Source organism: Dipteris shenzhenensis, chromosome 3 (assembly GCF_047967505.1).
Source record: "Dipteris shenzhenensis isolate YYH24624 ecotype China chromosome 3, Dip_SZ_1.0, whole genome shotgun sequence".
NCBI classification, from domain to species: Eukaryota; Viridiplantae; Streptophyta; class Polypodiopsida; order Gleicheniales; family Dipteridaceae; genus Dipteris; species Dipteris shenzhenensis.
In genome coordinates this window covers 4,391,304-4,418,947 of record NC_141598.1, presented here as the reverse complement: position 1 = coordinate 4,418,947, position 27,644 = coordinate 4,391,304, and the positions used below count along the sequence as shown (strand labels likewise).

The window sequence follows — 27,644 nt, the reverse complement described above, 5'->3', positions numbered from 1 at the left end:
AATTGAAACCAAGAATACAAGTCCCAAGCACACTTTACAAGGGAAGGAGAGTAATCTTACACACTACAAGATTCACAAAAGTGAAGGTGGGACCTGGATCTATGCACTAAAGCACTGGGCTGACATTCATCACACAAGGGAAGACTTATGGAGCCCCCAATGGTATTCAGATAGACAAGTCATTTGAAAGGATGGAGAGATGTTGTGGGTGATTTTGCCATGCACAGCCTACTGTTGGTTGTAGAAAGTCTCAACAGAGCTCTCTCAACAATGCCCCACATTGCCACTCTATCTACTTAATGTGTATTCCTCTCACCACAATAGCATTTCTACATCTATGAGATTGTGTCGATTGATATAACGTCTATGAGACCTCCACCGATGACATCTTCTATTAGCTACTAGAGGAGTTGACCTTTGTCACAATGACTTCACACAATGCCAAGACAATGACATTGCATTGTTGTGCTTGTTTGCATATTACCACGTAGGTCTAGAAGCACATGAAAGCTGAGGGTGCAATGTAAGCCCCAAGATAGCCTAGAGAAGAGGCGCGATGGACTTCTATGTATAGTGTTGAAAATGAGAAAATGACTACGTTTGATCTGACAAAAATATAGTCACACTTGATGTCCACACAAGCAGTAGTACTAGTGACCTTCAAGGTCCATGGGCTTATATATTTGCATGAAATGTTGTTTTATATTGTGAATTTGTTGTGAACTAGTTGACTTGTATATCTCGGCCTTTATACATACTCTACATGCGATGAGCTCTGGAGTGTGATATAGAGCAATGGAGAGCTTTAAAGGCATAGACATGGAGAAACCATCTTGAGCCTAGAGTAGAACGACCTCCCCACATTCATTTTACATAAACAAGGAGCGACCTCCTCATGCTCGTTTTATGTAAATAAGTAGTGATGATTACCTCATGCTATCAACTATGTGTCCATAGAGAGAACTTTAATGGATGGGTTTATAAGCAAGTTGAAACACATGTTACACGTCGATGACCCATGACATTCCATGCAAAAATGGATGGTTTCAGACAATGTCACGTTCTCATTTCAGTTGGCTTGAGTCACTCTTCTTTGACTTTGCATTCCTTAACATAGATTTTGCATACAAAAATACAGTCTCCGGGTGGAATATGGATTGTTTAACATCCCAAGCCACTTGCAATGGCTTACTTGTTTTATATAATACTCTTTTCCATAGGCCAATGCTAGTGCATGGTAATCGTGGGAATTCCTACAAAGGGCCCTAGTACTGGGATTTATTTCTTACTAGATTGCATGTTAGCAACGACACAACTATATATGTTGCCATGTTATGGGAATGATTTTCCTCACACAGAACTATGTTTATCTCGTGATAAATAATAGGCCTTCTTTGTATAAATATTATAAGCACAAAGAAGGCATAATATAGCAAATCAAGCCTATGTAGAAAGCCTAACCATGTCAACTTCTCCCATGTGGCACAAAGTCCTCTATGCCATCATTGGGTTTTGATCTGGGCATGTCTACCTTCATTGGACCATCGCAATATAATGTTCAGGAACTTGTGCAAGGTATCGTAATCTCTCAACCCTCAATATGGTTTTTTCAATTGGTATTAGAGCTCATACAACTGCTCGGCTTTTGTGGCTATTAAATAAACACACATATGACAATTAGAATAATAACAACAACTGAGTTACTCGTCCTCCTAGTATAAAGATTTCATATGGTTGGACTCTTGATGAAATTATCATGTAGTAAGAAATCTATGAAAGGTGCCCCTTTAGGAGCCTTGACTAAGTGCATGACTATTTTTTGTAGGTAGATAGAGCAATCAGTACATGACCAAATGCCAACTTCTTCTCATGCTTGTGTTCTAAAAAAAGTGCCTGGAAATCCATTTCCTTGAAGTATAGTAGAATGCCAATTCTTTTGGATAAACTATGGTACCTGCAATTACAAACAAAAAAGTATATGTTTCTTTTAATAGACAAAGAAGTGCAACGTAGCTAGTGCCTTCACCATGCATAGGTTCACATTTGCACCCAACCTTTGATCTTGGAAGAAGATTGAATTGATCTCTGCTCATTGTGACATAGATTTATATTTATATATTATATTTGTATATGTGTGCACACGCATGCATATGTGCAGCACTCGGAAGGATCCCCACTGTAGAGCTTCATTCAAGGAACTCTCTGGTTGCATGGCCCTGTCCCTACAGAAACCTAGAACTGGCAACCATTCAGTGCCATTGAAAAACCTCAATTTCTCTTGTGGTACAATATTGCAAAAAAGGTTTTGACAATGTGTAATATAAGGAGCACACCAACTCAAATATGAATAATGTACATCAATCTATGCAATGATTCCCAGATTGCAAATAGTAGCTATTGCATTTAAATATGGCAACATCTCTATGCCACATGGGACTTCATCACTATGGAATGGTGGTATCTCCTTTTTGGATAGGTACTATAAGTAGGGCAAGTCTTCGATGATATAAAGGACCATCACAATAGCCATACTCCAACATTGTGCATCCATGGACCTCTGAATGAGACTTTGCGATATTTCTTAAAAACCCTACGCAATAGGGTAAACATAAATCAATATACAAATCAAACTTAAACTCACACTATACCGTATATTATCCATTGTCCTAGTAAATAAACATGATAACCGACAATAGATGTGAATCTCACAAGTTGTTCTAGTAAGCTCTTACAAGCAATCGACCATTAATCATTGACAAATTCCACATAATACTAACAAAGGATGTGCACAATCACAATACATATACTATAACACTTGAATTCCATTAGCCATCCAAGCAAAACCTTTCAAAAATGCTCTAGAGCATATAGAAGTAGCACGCACTCATTGATGTTTCCTCCCCTCTTTTTTTGCAAAAGAAAGATTATTGACAAGAGTGTAGTTTCATTTATTGACCAAACTCTAATTAGTTGAAAAAAAAAGACCATCACCTAACCATATATATACAATAAGACCATCACTTAACCATACATATACAGCAATGCTAGATGAAAGATCCACACATTTTCTTACACATAAGAGAGCTTTCAAAGAAATATTGAAAGAAAATCAAGCACATCACCACTTGCAAGCCCCATGTGCTACTCAAAAATATTTCCTACCAGTTCTTAAATGTACAAATAATTGTACATATATGTACCTTTTGAGAAGTACTAAAACATTTCGTCATGCTTGGCTTTGAAAAAATCCACAGTATACAATGTGCATCCATGAGCTCAGTGGTCACTCCTTCATTTTGTTCCATGGCAACAAGTAGATGTGACAAGAAATCTACACCCAAATGAGACTCCCTTGGGTTCTAAATGATCTTAAAATTGAATTCTTGTAATAATAACATCCATCTTAATAAGCATCCTTGTATAACTTTTTTGTCAATTAGATAAAGTAGAGCTTGACGATCCACATAGAAGTCAAATGGGTTACCAAGTAGACAAGTAGATAGTGCCTAAACTTCTAAACAATTAAGGGATTTATGCTCAATAGTGTTGTAGCTACTATTGGATGGTGTCATCAATCGACTAGCATAATAGACCATGCAATGTAGCTTGCAATATGGCTATGCCAAAATAATGCCAATCACATAACCTAAAGCATCCATATGGACGTGGAAAATTACAACCAACTTGGGTTGTTCAATTTCTACTTTTGTGAGTTCATGAAATACTACTAATGTTCAATGAAATGCTATTCAATTTCTCCTTTTATGAGTTCATGAACTGCTGCTGATAACTCCTTCATCCATTCAAATGTGGTACCCTTCTTTATTATTTCATATAGATGTGCCGGCAATAGGTTTAGCATCTTTTACACACTCCTATAAAAGCTAATAAAACCAACAAATGATCTGAGATATGTTAGATTCTCAAGTTTTGATATCTGATCAATTACTTGGATCTTACTTGGCTTGATCCAAATGCCTTCCTTGGAAATCACATGACCAAGCAATACACCAAACTTCACACAAAAAACACAATTGGTTGGTTTAGGAGCTTCCTACTTGATTATACCTAGCAAAAACATTTTCAAGGAAAGAAAGATGCACAGTCACTACCAAGACACACAAAAATCATCCAAGTAAATGGAAATAAACTTGATCGAGTAATCTCAACAAGTCTCAATCATGAACCTCTAAAGAATTAATGGCACATTACATTGACCATAGGGCATGACTTTACAAGCATGTGCACCCATTCCATGATTTTGGGAGTCGTCTATTTATCCTCGAGCATGAAAGAAATTTGATTATATCTACTGTAGCCATCCATAAACAAGTATATCTCATGGTCACAACTTGTTGAAGGTTCTCATCATTGAAAGGAATTGGAAAAGAATATGGCATTGTCTGAGCATCAAGCTTCTTGTATACAATCTACACAAACTCAGAACTTTCTATTATTCTTAGATACCGCCATGATTGGGAATAATCAGTTGCTCCGATTGATTATATTGATGAAGCTTGCTTGGATCAATTGGTCGAGCTCGACATTGAATTGGTTCTTTGTTGCACATTGGCTTGTCATCTAGTATCAACAAAATCCAATGGTGGTAGATCCTAGGTTGTACTCCTCTACAAATTGGTGTAGCTCCATGCAAACACACCTTTATGTTACAAGAACAGACTTTTGACTCTGCTAAAGTTGATCATCCAATAGATGGGCAATGACCATAATTGTATGGGGCTCTCAATCAAACATATCTTTATATTGCAAGAAAAGACTTTTGATTGCTTGAAGTTGATCATCCAAGAGATGAGCAATGACCATGATGGTATGGGAATCCTAAATCATACCCAAGTTGTTTTGGACCAAGCTAGGTGATAGCTCCCATTTGCCACTTACATCTTTAGTGACTAGGTATAGGCGCTATTGTGCTACTAACTTCTCATCTTTCATCTTCTGCTTAAGGTGGTAGCCACTTGGAATATGTTGATCTCTCCCACAGGCAAGATTTGCATTTCCATCAAAAAGTCTCAACATCTTGTGGAAATTGATCTTTGATTTCCAAGGACTTGGATCAAAAACTACTCAAAACCTTGCTTGGATTAGTGGGATTTGCACCTTGGTGTCCCTAGTCTCGATTGTCATGATCTCAAAACCCTACACTTTGGCACTTTTCAACTATGGTCTACCCAATAGAATTGGATAGAGATTCATTTCCATCGGAATGACAATCAAACTTATTGTGTAATGCACTCCTCTAATGGTGATGACTACATCCAAGAGTATACCTTTGAGCTCAAGAAGTATCTAATTTGCCATCTATAGGTGGAATGGAGAAGGCTTCAACTTCTCAAGATTCAACCACTCAATTCATAGGTCTTTATCGGGTTGATAATCTATGGGGAATGTAGGTCCACATGGGTGCAACCCATAAGCAACCAAGCATGGTGCATGTGATGCTTTGGAGCTAGTGAATTGCACATCGTCACCATAATCACCCATATTTACACCTTGATTTAGACCAATCAATGATGTAGCCAATTTCTCCAGTCGAGTGCATAAATGAAGCCTACTCAAATAGTTGATCAATCTTGGCATAATTTGGATTCATTTTGTATCTTTGAGATGAAATAGCTTGGCATCTAGTAGTATTAGGGGAATGCGATGCTGGAATACTTCCAATGGGAAACCCCATAAATTGGTGTAGCTCCAAGCAAAGACATCTTTATATTGCATAAAAAGACTCTTCATTAAATGAGGTGAATCATGAAAATAGTTGCATTTATCAAAATTGTGCCAGCTTCCTTGTTGTTCCTTGATTCAACTCCTAGGTTGCTTCCAAAAAAAAGTTCTCAAAATGAAGCCAAGTAATGGTCATTTTTGGACTGTCTAGTTCTTGTTCCACAATCACACCTTCAATAAAATGGCCAGGGTATAGATGTTTCTTCTCTTTCAGATTTGCTTCTTTGATTTTCTATTTGATTTTAGTGGCAACCTAGAAAAGATATATCTTGCCCACTGGCAAGATTTGCATTTCCATTAGTTAAGGCTCTACATCCTATGGAAACTGATCATTAATTCCAAGGGCTTGGGCTAATAGCTACTTGCTACTTTGCTTAGATTGGTGGGAATTATTACCTTAGTATCCCCAGCCTTGATTATCATCACCTCAAACCCTAATCATGTGGTACTTTGGAAATTTTTAACCATGGTCAACTTAAGAACAATGGATAGGCATTCAGTTCCATAGCAATGACAATTAACTTGATAGAATATCCACTTTACGTGTGTCTTTGTATTCATAATTCAACAACTCAGGAAAGTAATCAGCTGCAAATAAATATAAATGATTGACAACCACGGAATCGTAAACAAAGACCCACATGTCGCATAGATGCTCAGCTTTGCATATGATTGTGTTGTATGGATGTAGGTGATTGTAACTTGGAAGCTGATTCGTCTCTTTGAGCATGTGTTAGGAATTGCTTAAGGCTAAAAATAGTCGAATAGTTATCCGAGTACTTTTTGTGTTCCACACACCGGTCTTCTACCATAATGCTAGTTGATGCCACTCGTTTGGAGCCACTTGAATAAATTTCTATAGTAGTCAACAATTGTTTCACTTTGCCATGGGTTAACATGACCTCACTTCTTGTTCTATTGACACTAAGATTACAAACTTGGTTCTTTAATCTTTCTATCTAATCAAACTCTCTTCATAGAACCAAGCCGCCTCTACTTGCAGTGAACACTCCCTATCCTAGCAAACTTAGGTTCTATAGAGGAAGTGCAACTGGCACACGGCTCTCTTGTAGATCTCCATGCTATCTCATAGGGTCTACGATTCTCCTTGCAAAATGCTCACAAGAATTAAGTCATGTAATACAAAGTCTCTAGGTAATCTTGTCTCAGAAGCAGCCTAGTCTGTTGATATGATCTGCAAATCCTTTGGTAAAATGTTTGTAAGAGTCAAGTCATCTAATACATATTCTATAAGGAGCATAACCTTAAGAGCAACTATAATTCATTGACATGGTCTACAATTCCCCTAGTAGAATGTTCATGAGAATGAAGTCATCTAATACATTGTATCTAATCAATCTAGTCTAGGGATCACTCTGATCTATTGAGATAGTTTGCTTTTCCCCTAGCACAATGCTCACAAGAATCAAGTCATCTAAATTTTAGTCTCTAAGAAATCTAGACTTAGGATCACTTTATAAAGTCTATTGACATTTTTTTGCAATTCCCTTAGCAAAATGGTCATGATATAAAAATTAAAGTGTTTTATTTGGTTGTACAACATGGCTTCTCCAAGGCTTCTCATGGTAGCATTCACTTCAATTTACACTGAAATATACAAGAGGAGACAAAAAATAACAAGTGTTCCAAGTTTCACATTTATAGAAGGAATATAGTTATTGGTCCAAAAATTCATAGTAGGGATATGGAAAATAGGGCAACAAGAGTTACAGGGGGTTTTCACATATTGTACACATAGCCATGCAAGGTGGACCCTTGAGGACAAAAATAACATGAACATTATCTGACTATGCATCTAAAGAGACCAATGGTGTTGATTCATTAGAGGTACCTAATATCACCTTAGTTTTATGAATATATCGATTATTATCTGAAAGATAAGTTTAATTTAATATATTTGTGGTTTTTGATTATATAGGATCATAAATCAAGTGATGTTATGGGTAATCACTTTTTTGATCCAAGATTGGTTGTACCGACTAAAAACACTACTTGTGGAAAATGTTTTTTTACAAATGGTGATTTAAACCAATAGGTATATGAGAACACTATTGAGTTGCAAAGGAAGCTTCATAAAAAGAATAATACTATGGATGCAACTTAACAACTTGAGAAAATGCATTTTTGCTCTATCTTTGGTAATTGTTTTGCAATAATCATAAAGTTTTTAAAAATTTTACATAAAATATGTTAATCCAAGAATGTACTAATATTCTCTTTTATGGACAATAATTACTTTGGTCCCTTCATTTAGATTTCATTATACCAATAGAAGTTAGTTATGCAACAATTTGAGTTGATAGTGTACTCATTAAGGATGCTTGTATATTTAACACAAATGATGGGATTAAGATATTGAGTTAAGCCATAGGCTTGAATGTTTCTTGTAAAAATATGCATGTCACATCTTTAAAATTTTATATTTTATTTTGATATCTACAAATTGTATTCTTTATTTCTCATTCAAATAATGTATAATATGTGTTATCAACAAGTAAAATGTTTTGGCTTTGTAAGATACGAGTTAGTCTTTAAAATTTTAGATGACCAATTCACACTATGCAATATGAGTATTAGTTTGCTTAAGGCTTTGATAAATGTTCCAAATTACACAATAACTTCCATTAATGGATACCAATTGTTTAATGTAACATTTATGCATGTAGAATCCCACTTTAATGTCACTTTTTTGCTATTTTGAAAAGCTAGAAAAAGTTATCTTTAATTTCACTTTTAGCCATTAATTAGAATAAGAATTAATGTCACATTTTGGCATTTACAACATAAGAAATAGAACATTCATATCAAAATTTTACAATTAAAAAGCTCTTAATTAATGGAACTTTTATGTTGTTTAGTGGCCACCAAAGCCTTGCTCCTATACCCCTCCAACAAGTCCCACTTGCACAATGGCTGACCGTTCACCAATCCAGCTACAATAAACGGCATGGCGGTAGCCTCAGTCTCAAAATAGACCTACCACTTAGATCCCAAGAACACCTACAATAGCCCAACAAGAACCACCTCTAAAAATGACGTATTGTCAAAAGAAACTATTGTAGGGGTGGTCCCATCTTTGCCACCAACACTCCCTCAGAACCCCACTTATTCCGACTTGGTGGATCAAAGAACTACACTCAGAATTTCAAGCAAGGGTACTCAAAGTGACATCCCACCTCCTAGGACCCCACTCAATAGTAACACAAGATTTTGTCTCAAAACACAAGAAACTATTGAGGTAAATGTGCTATTGCTGCACGTGACATTGCTATCACAAGACTAACATGAAGTTTTGACGAGAGTCACCATCGACAACTCAAAAGAGTCCACAACAAGCACCTCCCACAATTGCTGGTAGCCCGATTGATTGACTCCTTCACATCATGGGTGGCAATAAGATATGCCGCTCTCAACACTCTTGAAGGTTTGGCACTCACTAGCATTCATCACTAGTTACATCTAGGTGAGTCTCAAGGGTAGGAATAACACTAGAAATTAGGAGGTAGTCTCATACTCAAAGACTTAATTCATGAGACAACCCCTGTCAATAGTCCACCAGGAGTCAACGTACACTAAGTGATTAGGGAATACTATGGTCCAAGGGTCCATAAGTCCACATATACATGTCAATGCACTCACATATTCAAGCATGTAAGAGAGGTAAAAATCAATCCCTCACTGTGTCTCTTTCAAGGTGAGTTCTTATTCCAGTCTCCATATTAAACTGCACCTTTGAATGTCAAATCAGGCTAAATTAGAGTCAGTAACATCAAGAAATGTCCAAATAATCCAAAAACTTCAAAAAATAGTCATCTACAACCAAACGCTGAATTATGGTTAATTCAGTACACATTGTATTAGTAATATAGCATGCATTGAATTGCTAATTTAGTGCTGTGCTATCAGCACCCACGAAAATGGCAATGCAATACGTTAATTAATTCAATACACATTAAATTATAATAATGCAGCATATGATAAATTAGCTGATTCTATAACCCCCCTAGGCCAAAAAGTTGAATTAGTAGTTTTAACCAGATTTTGCCAAAGTTTCCCGAAATGCCAGCTTTCTACATCCCATTCTAGCTTCCAAAATAGCATAACGTTATGTCCTCTAGCTCATATTACTCTCTAAGTGATGTTTTTTGCATTTATCGCTCCTTCGACAAGATGGATTCTGGCATCTCTTTTGATGGTACCGCTAGCCTCACCACCCCTTCCACCACTCCCACTCCCACTCCCACTGCTACAGTTCCTTTTTCTTTCAGCCCCATCTTCATTAGTGCCTCCCTCCATCTCTCTCTTTATGCCAAGCCACATGATCAAATAGGAATTGAATCCCAAACTTGAGCCTCAACAATACCGTAGGAATCTGGACAACAATCCACCACCCATCCTGCAATAAAGAGGAGAAAGACGACCTTGATGGGCCCCCTTTATATAGAGCAATAGGTGACCACATGCAACACTTCACCCTTAGGTCACCAATGGCTAGAGGCATTGGGTGGCATAGTGGTTCACTCACTCCGTAGAGTACAAGCCCAACTTGGACTTCTGCCTCTTCTACCATAGCATACCATGTTACCAGATGTTGCAAGATTTGGAAGTAGTGTCATACCTTGAGGTACTAGGTCTCACTTCAATAGTGGATTGGCTCCCTTGCTTTCTCAACCTCAAGATGGTGGCCAAAATCATGGATGACTTAGACAATAGAACAAATGTGATACATCTTTTGAATGATGAGGGGAAGACCATCCATTTTTAGCTTGGTATCAATGCCATCCACCATGTGTTTAGTCTCCCTATAATGACAAAGCCATTCATAAATTCATGAGGTTTGGAAGCCAAACTAAGTAAGATCACTGACTAGGGTGGCAAGGAACACAAAGGAGGGATCCCATTTGATGACACCAAGGACCCTGCATATGTCAAACCCATAGGAGCCCTGAGATTCCTGACAAAGGTGGACATGGCCAAGCACCACAATATTATAGTACCAAATCTTCTCCTCTGATTGTCAAACCCCATCCAATACAAATCAAACTGGACAGAATATTTCTATATAGATTTCAAACTACAATGTGCTAAGCCAATGTAGAAAATTAGCAACCCCATCCTAATCATGCCCCTCATCACTCATATGTTGCATAAGAAATTGCCTCTCGGCACCTTTGCGGTACCAAACCACAACCCAAGGCCTCTCCAAGCTACTCCCACAGAGTAGTAGACACCGACACCCAAGCCACAGTCACACTTGCACTGAGGAAGAAAGGAGGAGTTTCTACATAGCTCTTTGTACAGTGATCTCTTGCTAGATTACTCTCACTCTATTGCTCTTTAGTAATGATATCCACTCAATTAAATACGAATCACCTTGATTGAGGAGTCTTGACAAGAAAGGAGGAGATAAAAGTGGCAAAGGGCCTAATTTCTAGCTATCGCTTGTAGTTCATATTCTATTGCATCCACCTCTTCCTAGTTTGCAACATAGATTGACACATACCGCTTGCCTTTTCAAGAAGGTTAGTTTCTACTTTACATCAAGACATGCATGTAGTTTGATTTAAAATTTTGTAAGTATATGGATTTTAATCAAATAAAGAGTTATGCAACATTTTGTGACCATCACACACATACAGCCATGGTATGAACAACCCAATGCATGTCTTGGTACTTATGCACCGTGCATGTTACAACATATAAATGATGTTCGATCCTTATGAAGACTTGTGAGCATGTGGTTATTACACAAAAAAGGTTTTGTGAAGATTTTTATAACCATCATACACATACAACTATGATATAAGTATATGGATACACAATTTCTTGACACATGATGCATGGTGGAAAATGAGGTATTGTGCATGAATACGGATGATGTCCAACACTTATTGAAGTTTTTGAACTTAATAAAACAAATGTCTCTATAAACACCAATTGAGCACATATATGTATGGTATAAGCATGTTGATGTACAATTACGGATGTCGCATGGTAAAAATTTAGCACCACCCACCATACAAACAATGTTTGGATTTTATGCAACCTTGAATATGCATGGATCTTAATCATTGAAAGGTCATGCAAATTTTCATGACCATCATATGATATAATTACATTGATTCAATTTTTTTAAAATGAGAGTATGTGCATCCCCCACCATACAAATGATATCCAAACATTATGAACTTTGTGAGATATAAACTTACTTTCAAAAATGAATTTCCAAGTTTAATGACCAATGAGCACGTGCACATATTGGTATGAGTATATTGATGCAAAATTTTTAGATATTTATGCACCATACATGGTGGGAAATGAGAGAATGTTCATATTCCCCCATAAAAACAATGTCAAACCCTTAGCAAACTTTATCAGTATATGGAACTCATTGAAACAAAGGATGCAAATTTTGGAGACCATTGACAATGCATAATTTTGTGACATGCAGTGTAGATGGTTGAAAATGAGAAATACATGCCTAGACAAGGTCCAATAATTATGAAACATGGACTTAATTATGAAACTTGTTTTCTCCCACGACACAAACAATGTTTGATTCTTATGAAACTTTGTGCATATATGGGTATTACTCAAACAAAGGCTATGCAAAGGTTCATGACCATTGAACCCATAAACTATAGTGTATAAGCATATTGATGCACATTCTTGACACTTGTGCACAATGCATGGTAAAAAATGAAAAAATGTGTATGCCCCCAATATAAGCCTTGTCAAACCCTTATGAAACTTTTTGAGTATATGGAGCTTTTAAAAAAAATTTCTATGCTTAGATCTGTATCCATGTATCACATAGGTCCAATAAAAGGAAGAAGAAGCCCATGAAGGAAGAAGCCCATTGATGAAGTATTATTCCCATCAACTCACGGACCATTTTGATGATGTTACAACACTTTTTGAGATGTACATATTTAAAATTTCATTATTTTTAATGAAACCACTCTTCTAGATATAAGCATATTGATGCACAACCATGCATGGTTTAAATGAAAAATGAAAAATGTGCATGTCGCACCATACAAAAGATTTCCAGTCCTTATAACTCAAAAATGGTCCATGCATGAAAAATGTGCATGTCCCACCATACAAATGATGTCCAATCCTTATACAAATTTGTGAGTATATAACATTTACTCACAAAAGGTCCATGCAAATTGCTATGCTTGAATCATGGTTGACAGAGAATTTGTTCATTTTCCATTTGGTCAAGCTATTGCATTTGCATTTGCATTTGTTTTGGGTGTGTTGGGCAAAATGCCTAGAGTCCAAGTGATGCACGAAACATTTGGAGTGGATGAAGCATTGCGTGCAAAGCACGTAAATGTTGCTAGGCTAAAAAGTAAATTAGGAGATGATGATAATCTCATTGGAATTGAAGTCCTAGTTGAAGTCATTGAACCCGCTACTTTACCACATGAACCAGAAAGAGTTTTAGATAGACAAAAAAAAGAACAAGACATACAATATGGCAAGAATGTCTAGTTAAATGGAAAGACAAACTTGAATAGAGTTCAATATGGGAAAGGGTAAGAAATCTCTAGAGGAGGTTTCCCAATTTCATTTTTGAGGATGTAAACCCTTCTTAAGGGGAAGAGAATGTTACATCAGCCATAATCATGGAAGTCCATAACATAATTATGGTGAGGTGGGAAACCCAAGAGGGCTTAATAGTGCTTGTAAATTTGAAGGCCAAGACCTAGGGGATTCCTATGATTAGGCATTAATTGAAGTGAACAATACAATATCATAAATATTTTTTTACCATTCTGAACTATTTCATAACCTTTACCTTGAAGCTCATGTGTTGCACCGTTACTCTCTGTTGGTCCCTTCATTTTTTTAGATGCCTTACTTTTTTTGGATGTAGGAGGATTGGGCACTTCTTCCTCACTGACCCTCTCCAAGGAAGATATCTGAGATGCAAGCATTGCTCCAGAGGTGACCTTTGGACCTTCTAACATTATAGTCTCCTGCAATCTCCGCTGAGATCGTGGTCAAATGGTTGAGCAGGGCTTGCAGGTTAGATTTAATCCTCATGGATGCTTTGTTGAGGATATGAAAAATAAAGGTCGCTTGATAGCAAAAGTGAAGAAGAAGGGCAGGATGTTTACATTGGATGCAAACATGCCTAAATTGAGTGCAGCAATGTTTGCACATGGGACCGGTGTAGTTGCTCATGTGTCACGGGTGCTTGACACATGAGCAACTAAAAACAAAAGGGGAAATTTTGCAATGTGCTAGTGGTGTGGTCAACTTCCTAAGGTGGACGTTGACTCATGGGACAAATGCAAACCAAGACATGAAAATGATATTTTGGGAGATAGGCCTAGGGGACGTGCATAGGTCTAAGAATTGGCGCTTCCCACAAGGTTGATGGCTCTTGGTCCATGCATTGTGTGTGTAGTTTTGTAAATGATTATGATACTAAATTGAGAAGAAGAAAGCTATGATGTTATTACTATGCATGTATGTAGAAACTTTGGAGACACTGCACAACAACAAATCTCCCGTGGACAAGTGTAAATATGTGACCACGCTCCTTTTGAACATATCGCCAATGATGATAAGATCGTTGATTTGACCCAACTTATGAATTTGGACATGATATTCTAAGTAATGCCCTTATTGTAGGTGATAATTTTGATGTCAATGCCGAGGCAAGCAATAGTGAAGGTGTGGATTTTAACATTTCCAAATGTATAGTGAGAAGGAGAAACTAACATCTGAACTAAGAGATGGTTGGGGTAATTTATACAAGGTAGGGTCATTTATTGTTGTGTCTAGGCCATACTACAAAAGGTAGGATGATCATCCCTACCACTTGCTTGAAGACCATCCCATGGTATTGGTATTCTTGTACTCACACCTTATTCAAGCTCTCAAATTTTCCATGGAGGCGGCTGAAGGGGAGAGCAATTTGTTTTACCTATCCTATGAGGATCATAAGGCGACTCATCACAACATACCTTTTGAAAATTCAAATAATAAACTGTATAAGGATATTGGTTTAGGAAAAATACAGTTTCTTTTGAGACATGTATCCTTCATGAAAGGATGTTTAGGAAGAAATATGAAACTTTTTAAATAAATATAGTTTGATCTTACCTTTTGTAAATGAATAGAGATATATTTTGATCTACATTTTTCAAATATATGCATTCACTTCAAGCCTTCAACAAATATACTTGTACATAAATCTATTTTGAGTTTAAAGGATAAAATATGATATCACACGAAAACATCTTTGTTGGTTCAATATTTAAGACATAATCTTACAAATAAACCAATATTTGTGGTTCATTAAGATAAACAAAGAGTAATTGCCCAATGGGCTATGAAAAGGGAAGCTACTATCTGCATTCCAGGGAGGAGTTTTTGCTCATAGGTACCCTTGGTGGAGGGCTTTCAAGAGGGGTAACAAAGCCCTATTGAACATTTGAAGGCACTCCCCAATGTTAGCAACTAGTTTTTGAAAGGTCTCATTCCTAAATGCCTGTAGATCCATCCTTGTATATGCTCTCATCTCAAAATTATACAAGGAAACTAAATATGTTATTATGAATTAAAAAATCGTGAAGAAATATGAAAATAACACAATATAGAAATATTGTATTGTGTATATGTAACTTCAATTCAAAAAATGGTTGAGAAGGAGTATGCAATTGTAGCACTCTCCACAGATATCAATTTGCTTGCCAATGTGCTCACCTTAACAACATAGCAGTAATAACATATTAAGTGTACACTTACTATTTTATGGTGTCATGTCATCTACAATTGAATTGAGTACTTGGCTTAATGTCTAAAACCAACAAAATCCAATGTGAGCTCCATGACCAATTAAGAACAATTATTATTTAACAAAATCCTCCCAATGCAAGAGTAAAATAGATGTGATGTTACTTACTTCTCATGGTATGCCATATATTTAACTTGCACCTCATCCAAATTCATCGACGTCAACCAAGGATGGCATCCAATATGGACTTTTCCTTATTGCCAAGTATTGTAGACCATAAATACACTTATTTTTATTGAGCAAAAGGAAGTATTTGTATTATATTATGGATCATAAGATTAGTCTTTACAAAGCCATTCTTACATAAGTAACTAGACCCCAAGAAGCAAGAGTAAAAAAGAACATATATGTGAAAATCTAAAAGCTTCAATAGTAGTAAGCTTTCCAAAAGTAGGATTGAGCTTCCAACAGAGGTTGGAAAATCTCAATCACTCCTCAACATCAACTTGGACCTGTTGATCTCTATTATTTTTGTTAACAAATGATTCACCAGTGCTGGTCACCACTTTGCTGCTAGCTGTATTAGTTGCTATGTCGGACCCTTTGCTAGAAGCAATGCTAGACTCCCTATTGGACAAAAAACTATGTTCTTTGTTGGATTACTTGCTGATCACCACCACCTTGTTGGACAATCCTCTGGACACTCTTATGGGTTTCATGGTGCACACCCTACTAGGCTTTTTGTTGGAATCTGACTGGCAACAAGGATACATCATATATACACTTCTTTGTATATTAAGATAAAAGTGTGATATTGCACTAAAAAATAAATGAACATTATCTCATTAGCTTCAATCAAAATACTACAATATCAAGCCAAGATTTTTTTAATAGCAAACCTTCAAAATGGCAATCATCACTCTATCATTAACCTCCTTTTGAGATACCCTCTCTAGTAAATGGAAAGTACCAAGGTCACTTCTGAATGGCAAACATAACATCAAATGAGCTTCCCCTTTGCTCTAATGCAACCATGTTTATAGAATTAATCAGCCTGATAGCCGACCTCCTATCTTTTTCTCGCCTCCTCTTCTCCATGCCATTCTTCCTTAGCTCCTCCCTAGCTCTCCTCTCCTCCTCCTTAGGCCTTAGTGAATCATCTTCCCTCCTCTCCGCTTCATTTAATCATTAACAATTTCTAGACATATCGAAATTTGAGTATTGAGATGAATTTTTATTGAAATGTATTTGTTGAGGAACTTCTGTAATCTTCATTCTTTGCCTCCTGATTGGAGCGAGATGCAATATGCCACTCTCCTTGATAAATTAATAGAACAAAAAGTATCATAAGACATTTTTCTATCCTTCTATCAAACTAGTGTTAAGAATGCAAGATTACTTTTGATACCTTTTCCTTGCTTGCATTCCTACCTTTGGATCACTTATATTGAACTTGATAGCTGTTTGTTTTGTTTTAGCTATTTGTATATAAGTACAAGGGAAGGAATCATCCTTGAACTATTGTAGATACTTGAGTGTCTAAATTCCAACAAAACTAACAAAGACTTGGAATCATCACAATGCGATTTCTCTCTCTTGTCCCAAAGGACCTTAGCTATTACCTCTCCTATATCCCTTGAGGGTAGATCAGGGACATTGACAGCTTTACCTTAGCTATTTCCTCTCTTACACCCCTCGAGGGTAGATTAGGGACTATAGCCCCTTCCGAGGGGTCATCACATGGACATACCCATCGTAGGTCCAAAAAGAGTAGTAAGAATCGAGGCAATTGTGGTAGCATGAGGGATGTAGACGAGTTTGCACACTCCAATCCCTCCAAGTCTCCCCTACGTCATGAGACGCAATACCAATCTCAAGATCCTTGCCCTCTCCACTCACAATGACTTGGAATCATCACAATGCGATTTCTCTCTCTTGTCCCAAAGGACCTTAGCTATTACCTCTCCTATATCCCTTGAGGGTAGATCAGGGACATTGACAGCTTTACCTTAGCTATTTCCTCTCTTACACCCCTCGAGGGTAGATTAGGGACTATAGCCCCTTCCGAGGGGTCATCACATGGACATACCCATCGTAGGTCCAAAAAGAGTAGTAAGAATCGAGGCAATTGTGGTAGCATGAGGGATGTAGACGAGTTTGCACACTCCAATCCCTCCAAGTCTCCCCTACGTCATGAGACGCAATACCAATCTCAAGATCCTTGCCCTCTCCACTCACAAGCCGTAGAACCCAAAGACCACTCGCTCCCTTACTCCGTGCTCCTTAAGCGCTAGTTCCACCCCTCGTGTTTAGAATACAATGGAGGGGCCTTATCGAGTTGTAGTGATCTCAATAAGAAATAGAATCTAAAAAGTGCAATAAGTCGCAAAATCATCAAAATACTATCGATCAAGGGCCTTAATCACATTGTAGTGATTTGAATGAGAAATAGAACAAATATTTAGTTTTGGTTCGGACGAGTATTTATAAATGGATCAAAGGTCAGGGACATGTAAGGCATATAATTGAGTATGAAGCTAGTCTTCCTAATGGTAGCCTTCCCACTAAAGAATTCCAAGCTATCTAGCAAAGGATGAACACATCTCGCAAGGGAGAGGTAGTGGAATGTTCAGTGTTGGAGACACTAACTCTACATTAGAAATATGGAATGACATGTTACTTCTTTTTTAGCAAAAATAAATGAAGACAAGGATGATGAACCCTCCAAGTTTATGTCTGACTAGCATGGTAAGTGTTTGGTATGAAGACCATTGAGAATTGGGAGCAATTGTGTAGTGAATAGAATTTATTTCAGAGTATTTATTTCTAAAGCCATTCTAAGAAGAGGTTCACACTACTTGGAAATAGTATCAATATATCTACAAATCACTCCATGAGAGAAGACTCAAGGGGTCCCTCAAGAAAAGAAGTCAAAGACAAGCTCCAAAGAATATATAAGGCTAAGTATCTCTTTCAAGTTGATAAAGTTGGCCTTATGCTTATTTAAAGACCTAACCCTTGTATGGCAATGCAAGGAGAAAAGTGCACTTTCTTAAATTTGTTTCAGGAAAACATCTATCATGAATGAGAAGTCGATGAGTATGATATGCCCAAATATTGGCCATGCAATTTAAGCCTTCCTTTTATTCAGATTTACAGATGGATTTGCATGCCTCACTACTATATAAGCTTAAACTCTACCTAACTTTAAAACAAAATGACTACAAAAGGGCTTGAGGTGATCAGAGCACATTTCTAGCCAAATTCAAGATAGTCAATGTTGATAATAGCAATACATTCTACTGAAGCATGCTATTCAATATTCAAAATGGAATTTGTGCAAATATAGAAAAAGAGAACCTTGTGGATCGTCAAACATTCGTCTTTCATGAACCAGCTACATCTAGCAAATAAAGCCCTAACTACAATTTAGAAGTCACAAATTGATCACATTTGGATAAATTCACCTACAAAAATAGTCATATAGAAACAAGTGAAGCCTATTGGACCGACCAAGTCTCTGTATGCATAGCCTATCAATTACCACCACGACTACCATTATTCAAAACAAAATAAAAAAGGCTAAAACTCTTACAACTTGAACCTCCAATTTTCTTGCTATATTTCTAATATATAAGGAGACAATGTCCACATACACTTGTGCACTCTTATTTTGTATGCTTATGAAGGAATTTCTACTACAAATGGTGGCCATTTTTTCACCCTACCTTAATTGGAGATGAATTTTCCACTTCTGAAGTCTTCCACACCCGCGCGTGTGCACACGCACATGCACACACACACGCACATTAGCACCTCCCCCATGTTTGAAAATGTGCATGGTTGGCCATAGTCCTTTGCACGTGCACGTCTTAGCAAGAGCTTGTTAACATGGAAATTTATTTATGACATTGGTCTCTTATGAAATTTTACCTTGTACCAATCCACACTTAAAACTGAAATTATTGAAAAATAAAGGAATGGACCACCTAAAATGTAGAAATCCAACATGAATTTCCCTGAGAAAAAAAGACTAGGAAGCTGATGAGAGAACTTAGTTTGAGGTGGAATGCCCTGTAGCCTGTCCCTTATGAATAAATAATTTGTGATGATACAATGAGAAACAAGCAAAAATCACATACAAGAACTACCTCAGGTGGATAGTGACTTCTTGTAGAAGCCTGCCACAAAGGTCTTTTGTAACCCTGTTGCCTTGGCTATAATAAATGGAAGACCTGTCTCCACAACTGTACAATTTAGTCAGAATACAGACTCCTACAAAAAACTTGAAGCTGAACTTTTTTTCATGTTCACAACTTCCTTTGGCTCTGAGTTATAAGCAACATTTCTATAGGGAGCCTTCTAGAACATGCTCAAAAGATGTGATAATATTACAATGGCCAAGCCGATGGTTTTGCTGGCACGTTCAGACTAACCTTTACATGAAGCCAAAACATGACAGATAACAATCCACACAAGATATAATGCAATGATTACAGTGTAACATGCAGCCTCCCCAACTCAGCTTGGAATGTAGGGCTGCCACTAAGCGTACGATAAGCAAGGTTCCGTATATCTTCTCGGGAACACTCTCTCGATATGCGAACAAGCTCCCATAGACCGCCACCCGCAACAAGATCCTCCGCATTCACCTCTGAATAATATGAAGCAGCATCCAGGACCAACAAGATAAATTCATTATAATCTCTCACATAACCACCTAGCAAGCCTACAAATTGCGAACAGAATCAAAACTATTAATAGATTTTCTATGCTTCGCTCTTGAAACACCTGAGCTTATCGATGATGTTATCAGCAAGGAATAGGATTATGCTAAAATAAAATGTTCATATGTTGCATATTAAAGCACCTTTCTGTGCTAAGTGGCAAAGTGCCAACTCTATATGCCGCCTGATTGGGGATGATTCATTGCTAGCATTAGCAACAATCCATGGCAAGGCCCCGTCATCAATGAGGAGTGATCGACCTCCTTTTAAACCTGCAACCAAAACTGTTTCCCAAGTCAATCCCATAAATATATGATGCACAACCCTAAAAATGCCTCACTGATACTTCGCTGTGATTGCAATATACATTGGTTGACCTACATCATTGGATAGCTCATCTATATCTCCTCAGGCTAAAAAAGACTATCAGAAACACCAGATTCTTAACAAAGCTTAGACAGCTTGTGCAGCACCTCGAGACTCGCATTTTGCAAAGTTTGCAATCCCTCGGGCAACCTGAGCAAGGACATCAGGATGTCTGGATCTGACCATGCCCAGAAGACCCTTAATGCCACCTTCATCCCTAAGCTTGATCTGCAATTTGTCTGAATAAAAACAAAAAACAATGTCACCAACTGACAATGGCGCAAGCCTTCTCTGCTGAAACTTTAGATTTATAGAAATTGCTCTAGACGCACCATTGCCACACAGATTTGCTATTGCCCCAGCAACCATGCGAAGGGTCTGTGGATCTTCTGCATCATCTGCTGTCCTTGACAATAATGCAATACCTCCACGTGACATGATTAGCTCTTGATTGGTCTCTGCAGTGCATTTTGAGCTTTTCAATGAGATACATCCGAATCTACACAAAGATACATCCAAATCTATACAAATCTGATTATCCACTATTCCAGGTAGGCCTAATTGAATTACATAACCAGAGAATCTGACGGCTGGGTTCCCAAAGACAAATTTAAAACTACCTAGCACCTTCTGAATGATTATAGCCATAGAAACAATACCTGTATGACAAAAACCATTCCATTAGCAGGTCAACCTTGTGCACCACCAACCGACATCACAAACAATTGGTTCAAGAATCATGTACCTTTCTTCAACTGAATTGCAGCCCGTGTTTTCCAACTGTTTTATGTGGGCTATCATGGCACTGTCTACCTGAGATCATACTGATTAGGTACTACTAGCTTGCCATTTCTTTTCATAATACATCTCTTATGGTATCTCTTGCATAAGTTTGGCCTTTTCTGGATGCCAGGTCACCTTTTTCCCTAAGTTTAAGCACATGAGCCTCAGGCCAAAGGCTCTGGACGAACTCGTCTACATTTTGAGTTTCTCTAATCTCGACCATTAGAGCACTCTCTAATACCGTGAAACTCATATTATGCAGAATGCGTGATAATGCATCATCAACTTTATTATCCTTCCCTCTTCGGTACCGAATCATCATGTTAACTCATGCATGAGTTTTGCCTACCTAGCTTGACTGCCTCTCAAGTCAGGTGGTTTACAGAAATGCTTCAGAGTATCATGATCAACATCAACATAAAATTATGATCCATATAAATAATGTCTCCATGTTTCAAAGCATGGACAACAGCATACAACTCTAATTCATGAGTTAGCCAATTTCGTTGCGAGAGAGAAAGTTTCTTGCTTTCAAAGGCTACTGGCCTTCCCTCTTGGGGGAGAACTGCTCCTACCACAATGCCACTTGCGTCAGTTTCGATGAAAAACGGTTTTTGGGGATCAACTATTTTTAACACTGATCCAGAGACCACAGCTTGTTTTATGGCGTTAAAACTTTCTTGTTGATTCTATCCCCATATAAAAGGTACTTTATCTTGAGGTCAGATCAATCAATGGTGATACTATCTCGAAATACCCTTTGATATGCCTTCGATAAAATTGGACAAATCCCAAGAATGATTGCAAAGCGGTAAAAATCTGATGGATAGGCCAAGTCAGTATCGTAGTCACTTTCTTTGGATCCATATGCTCACACTCATAGGGATCATTGAGGAGGCTAGGTGCAACCTCAGTCGTAAAATACAGCAGAGACACTCTCATTTCTTTATGCAATCGCTAGCTCTCTCGTGGAACCTCACGCTCATAATTTACTGTAGAAACACTCTCATAAGAGCTCTCTCTCTCTCTCTCTCTCTCTCTCTCTCTCTCTCTATACACACAGCTAGGGCCCAGGACAACATGTCGGGCTGGACCTCCCGAAGGTATTTTATTTCTTGAAGAGAGAATCCGTTACAAGAGTTCAGCGTAGAGCTGCCTGATACAAAATCCAACGTGAATCCATATTACAAGAGCTTCAAGCTCATTTCAAATTGGCAACATGCCACTTGTCTAAAATCTAGACTAAGTCATATTACATGCCACTAAGGGCAACTCGGGAGTCTTCGAAGCACTTGGTCACGCGAACCGTCTCCTAGATGCTTGTTAGGCTCCCGTAGCGCTTAGAACAATAACTCTTCCTAGTACCTGCAACAATTAATTAAAGCGCACCACCATGGCACCCATTAATTATTAGCGCATTGCATGCAAACAATACATTGTAGACTAGTTCTAGTCACGGTGGGCGTCCCCACTGAACACATGTGCACACATAACAAATATAAAAATATATATTTATTCTCTCGTTGACCGGAGTCAACACTCTTGATCATAATTAAGGAGCTTTGACCAAGGGTCGAGGCGCCTTAATTATAGCCAAGTCTCTCCAACCGAAGTTGGCACAACTCTCCAACCGAAGTTGGCACATCTTGGTTAACCGTGGTTAACCCTCTTGGCGCATGCCAAGTCTCGTTGACCGAAGTTAACACTCTCTGACCGTAGTCAGCTCTGTAGTTCTCTGGTTAACCGCAGTTAACCCTCTTGATAATAAACCAAGTCTCCCCAACCGAAGTCAGGTTTACTTGACTAGGGTCAAGTATCTTTGACCGTAGTCAATCCTTTGACCGTAGTCAATCCTTTGACCATTAAAAGAACTCTTCGACCATAATTAACACATATAAAACTCTTTAATTATGATCAAATAAATGGTCAACTACACTTTGACTTAGGATATTTACATTGTGGTGACATCCCCTCGGCTTCTATTCAGTTGACCTCAACTGAAAAGCTTCCTTGTAAACATCCAAAAGCTGTGGATGATCGGATAACATATCTTCGTCCATCCACTTGGCATCTAATGCCATATAATTCTTGAATTTTACAAGATACCTGTAAAACTCCTTGCCCTGAGGGCCTTTGCATACAGTATGGTACACAATCTGCTCTGGCTGAAGGACCTCCTCCAGCTCATCCACTTCTGGTGGATTCTCTAATACTGGTTCTGTAGGCTTTGACCCCTGGAATTTCTTTAGAAGACTCACATGGAATGCATTGTGAATCCTCCAATGCTCTGGCAATGATAACCTGTATGCAACCTCATTTATTCTTTCTGTAACCCTGAAAGGGCCATAGTATCTGGTAGATAACTTTGCATACACTTTCTGTTTGCCTTTAAACTTGCGAAGCCTAGCGTTTTCAAACTTCAAAAGTACCCAATCCCCTTCCTTGAGATCTAACTGTCTCCTATGCTTATCTATAGCTCTTTTATGTTTCTCTTGAGACCTTTCGATTGCTGTCCGGACTTGGCTGTAAGCTGTCTGGAGGTCTCTCACAAACTGATCAGCTGCAAATATTTCATCCTTGGTCCTCAGGATAGGTGGCAAAATCACCTTCCCATAAATGACCTCAAAGGGGGCTTTCCCTGTAGAGCTGTGTAGTAGAGCTGTGTACTGTATTATTGTAAGCAAACTCTACCAATGGTAGGTACTTTTCCCAGTCTGAACCTTGGTCACCAACGTAGCATTTCAGCATATCCAATGCTGTAGAATTTGCTACTTCACTTTGACCATCTGTCTGGGGATGGAAAGAAGAAGAAAAATTCAAATTCGTCCCCATGTTATCAAATAAAGCTCTCCAAAATAGACTGGTCATTCTGAGATCTCGATCACTGACAATGGACTTAGGCATACCATGACGGTTAAAGATCTGTGCCATGAAAAGCTTAGCCATATGATCTGCCTTTATGGTTTTGCGAACCGGAATGAAATGAGCTTGCTTGCTGAATCTATCAATTAAAATCCCATCATTCCCGGACTTTGATCTTGGCAAATAAAAAATAAAGTCCATTGTAATACTTTCCCATGGTGCCTAAGGCACGAGAAGAGGCATAAGTAGGCCGGGTGCCTTCCGTCTATCATACTTCACTTTCTGACACGTAAGGCATTCAATAACAAACTGATGTATATCTTTCCGCATCCCTAGCCAAAAGAAATACCTCTCTAGTGCTAGACTTGTTGCTGTAATTCCTCTATGTCCAGCATAGGGAGGTGCATGGCATTCCTCCAACATCTTTTTCCTCATCTCCTGGGTGATGCATAGGCAATCATCTTTCATTAGATACCCATCTTTCACGGAATAGTGACTGGTGGATTGCCCCTCTTGCATTTGCTGTAAAATCTCACTAAAATCTGCATCACTAGCATATTGCTCCCTCATGCCTTCTAGGTCCTGATGATAAGCAATAGTCACATTATTGACCTGGGGTCTTCGGGACAAGGCATCTGCCACTCTGTTCCGAATTCCTCGGGTATGGACAATCTGAAAATGATACATTGACAGCATGTTTGCCCATTTCATATGCTTCTCGGAAAGCTTGGTCTGAGTCAAAAAGTATCTCAGACTTTGGTGATCTGTTTTAACAGTAAAATCTGCACCCAAAAGATAGTGCTTCCATGTATGGATGGCATGAATTACAGCCAATAACTCTTTCTCATAGATTCCCAGATATCTTTCAGCATCACGCAATCTTCGGCTCTCGTAGGCTACTACATGTCCATTCTAATGTAATGCAGCCCCAACACACTCTCCACAAGCATCGCAATCAACATCAAAAGGTTGATAAAGATCCAGGACTACAAGAATAGGCTTGTAGTCAACTTCTCCTTGAGTGTATTGAATGCTTTCTTCAGTGATATTCCCCATGTGAAGGCTGCATTTTTCTTAGTAAGGTCATGTAATGGAGCTGCGATATCAGTAAAATGCCTGATAAATCTCCTATAATAGGAGCAAAGTCCCAAAAAACTACAGACTTCATGCACAGTTTTCAACTCATGCCATTCTTGGATGGCTCGAATCTTTGCAGGATCAATCTGTATCCCATTCTTGGATACTATATGCCCCAAGAAGAATTCACTTTTCTTGCTATTGGCAAAAAGTTGATGATTTCGAAGTTCTTGAAATACCAAAGCAAGGTGTTTCCTGTGCTCTTCTTCTGTCTTTTAAAAGACTAGGATATCATCAAAGAAAGTACCCGTGAAATGCTTGTACTTTCGGAAGATGCGATCCATCATTCTATTGAATGTGACTGGAGCATTTGTCAACCCAAAAGGCATCACTAAGTATTCATACAACCCGGATGTAGTGCGAAAAGCTGTCTTATGCACATCTTGTGATTGTATCCTGACTTGATGATAGCCACTCTTCAAGTCTAGCCTGCTGAAAACTGAAGCTCCATTTAACTGATCCAGCACATCATCAATGCGTGGAATAGGGAATCTATTCTTGATGGTCATTGTGTTCAGTGCGTAGTAATCGACGCACATACGGAATGAACCATCTTTCTTTTGTACTAGCAGTACAGGGGAACAAAAAGGAGACGAGCTGGGCTGAATCAACCCTTTGGACAGCAAGTCCTGTACCTGAGCCATAATCTCCTCTCTCTGAGTCGCACTGACTCTATAAGGTGGTCTGTTTGGTGGCTCACTACCAGGCATTAACTCTATCTGATGATCTTCTAGTCTCTCTGGGGGTAACTCCCTTGGCAAAGCATCGGAAAAGCAATCTACAAGAAACTGAAATTTATCTTTGTCTACATCATTCATTTCAGCATGCATATCATTTTCTTTTTCTTTAACAAAAACCATGTACGCGGAAATTGTAGACTTTATTGCTCTACCACATGTAACATCAGATACAATGGGGATAGTCTCCCCTTTATTCCTGGCAACTAAACGCTGGTTTTCCCCCCTATGGATAAAACTCAGCACCCTCTCAGGGTATTCTATCGTCACTTCCTTTCAATGGAACCACGGTGTACCAAGTACAACATCATGCTGCTTGAGAGGAGAGATTAAAAAGTCCTCCTGATCTACATAGTTCTACACATGGACACGAAGCTTTCCAATCAAAGTAGTAACTTGCACTGGATTCCCTTGAAACATTTGATCAACATCAAGAGCTCTGCCTAGCTCTTCAGTTTTTATCCCTAATCTCAGGGCTAAATCTTCAGATATGAAATTGTCTGTAGACCCTGGATCAAATAGGATTAATGCTTGCTAATCTCTTATCTTTCCCCATGATAGCAAAAGCTCTTTTTCTTTTGGGTTTGAGGTACTCCCCAAAACATCTGGGACTGCTTCCACCATTGGCCTCGGTGGTACTTGTGGCTTTTTCTGCTCCTTAGAACCCCAAGGCTTCTCACGGCACTGGGCATCTATATGTCCGTCTTTAAGCATTTCCCATCTTTGCGAAACTCAGCTATCTGTTCAGGAGTGAATGGGGATTTGCCTTTATAAGTCTTTGAAAACTGAGTACCCCTCGGCTTCTGAGGCTGAAACCCTTTCTTTTCAACCTTGGGATACTCTTTCTTTTCTGATTTTGAAAAATCAGTTTTCTTTCTTTCAGCACATCCTGCATGCAAGGATAGTACTGTCGATGGATCTTGTAACAGCGCAAGACTAGCTACTGAAGCTGAATGCATAAGGTCTTGAATGTTCTTTGCCCCCAGGTCGATTGGTTTTTTTTTAAAAAATCACACATTGTATAGACTGTAATTACAACTATAGATGCAACCAGATAACACTCCAAACTGCAAACTGTAATTAGTAAACCCATTCCCTATGCTAGGGAAATTCCTGCAAATCAAAACTGCTAATATCCAAAACTGCCCACAGGAATCTGGAAATTCGCAACTATACAATTGCCACTTCTAGCAAATGATAATTTCTCAAATTGCAATTTGAAAATTCAAGCAAAACCCCAAATCTGCTAAATTGAAGTATGACACGAACATAATCAACAAAAGGAAGAAAGTGATAAGATGCTCCCTGGTTCAAAACGCTAATCGAGTCTCCACTTTGGTTCCAATAGATGAAAGTGTTCAACTATGCACAACCAGCCGCCGGCCCAAAATCAACCAAATCATCCGTCAACTGAACTTGCGGCTTAAATGATTTTCCTCTTTCTCTAGCACGCACACACAGTGTTGTGTAGTTTCTCTGGTCTTCTTTGTCCTGAAATCAGACTAACAA

General features: G+C 38.3%; 1 protein-coding gene across 3 annotated transcripts in view; it reads right to left on the bottom strand.

Annotated features, from left to right (window-relative positions):
- Positions 1–19,547: 19,547 nt before the first annotated feature.
- The window catches only part of LOC147903252 (kinesin-like protein KIN-UB), an 86,953-nt gene continuing 78,856 nt past the window's right edge, over positions 19,548–27,644 (bottom strand). For 2 of the 3 annotated variants that reach the window (XM_087373016.1, XM_087373018.1), the window contains 4 exons: positions 20,949–21,074; positions 20,724–20,855; positions 20,394–20,534; positions 19,548–20,177 (listed from right to left, as the gene is read on the bottom strand). In XM_087373016.1, coding sequence (XP_087229142.1) covers positions 20,017–20,177; positions 20,394–20,534; positions 20,724–20,855; positions 20,949–21,074 — 560 coding nt within the window. In that variant the 3' untranslated portion in view covers positions 19,548–20,016. The remainder of the gene's footprint in view (positions 20,178–20,393; positions 20,535–20,723; positions 20,856–20,948; positions 21,075–27,644) is intronic. The other variant, XM_087373017.1, reaches the window with a different exon arrangement.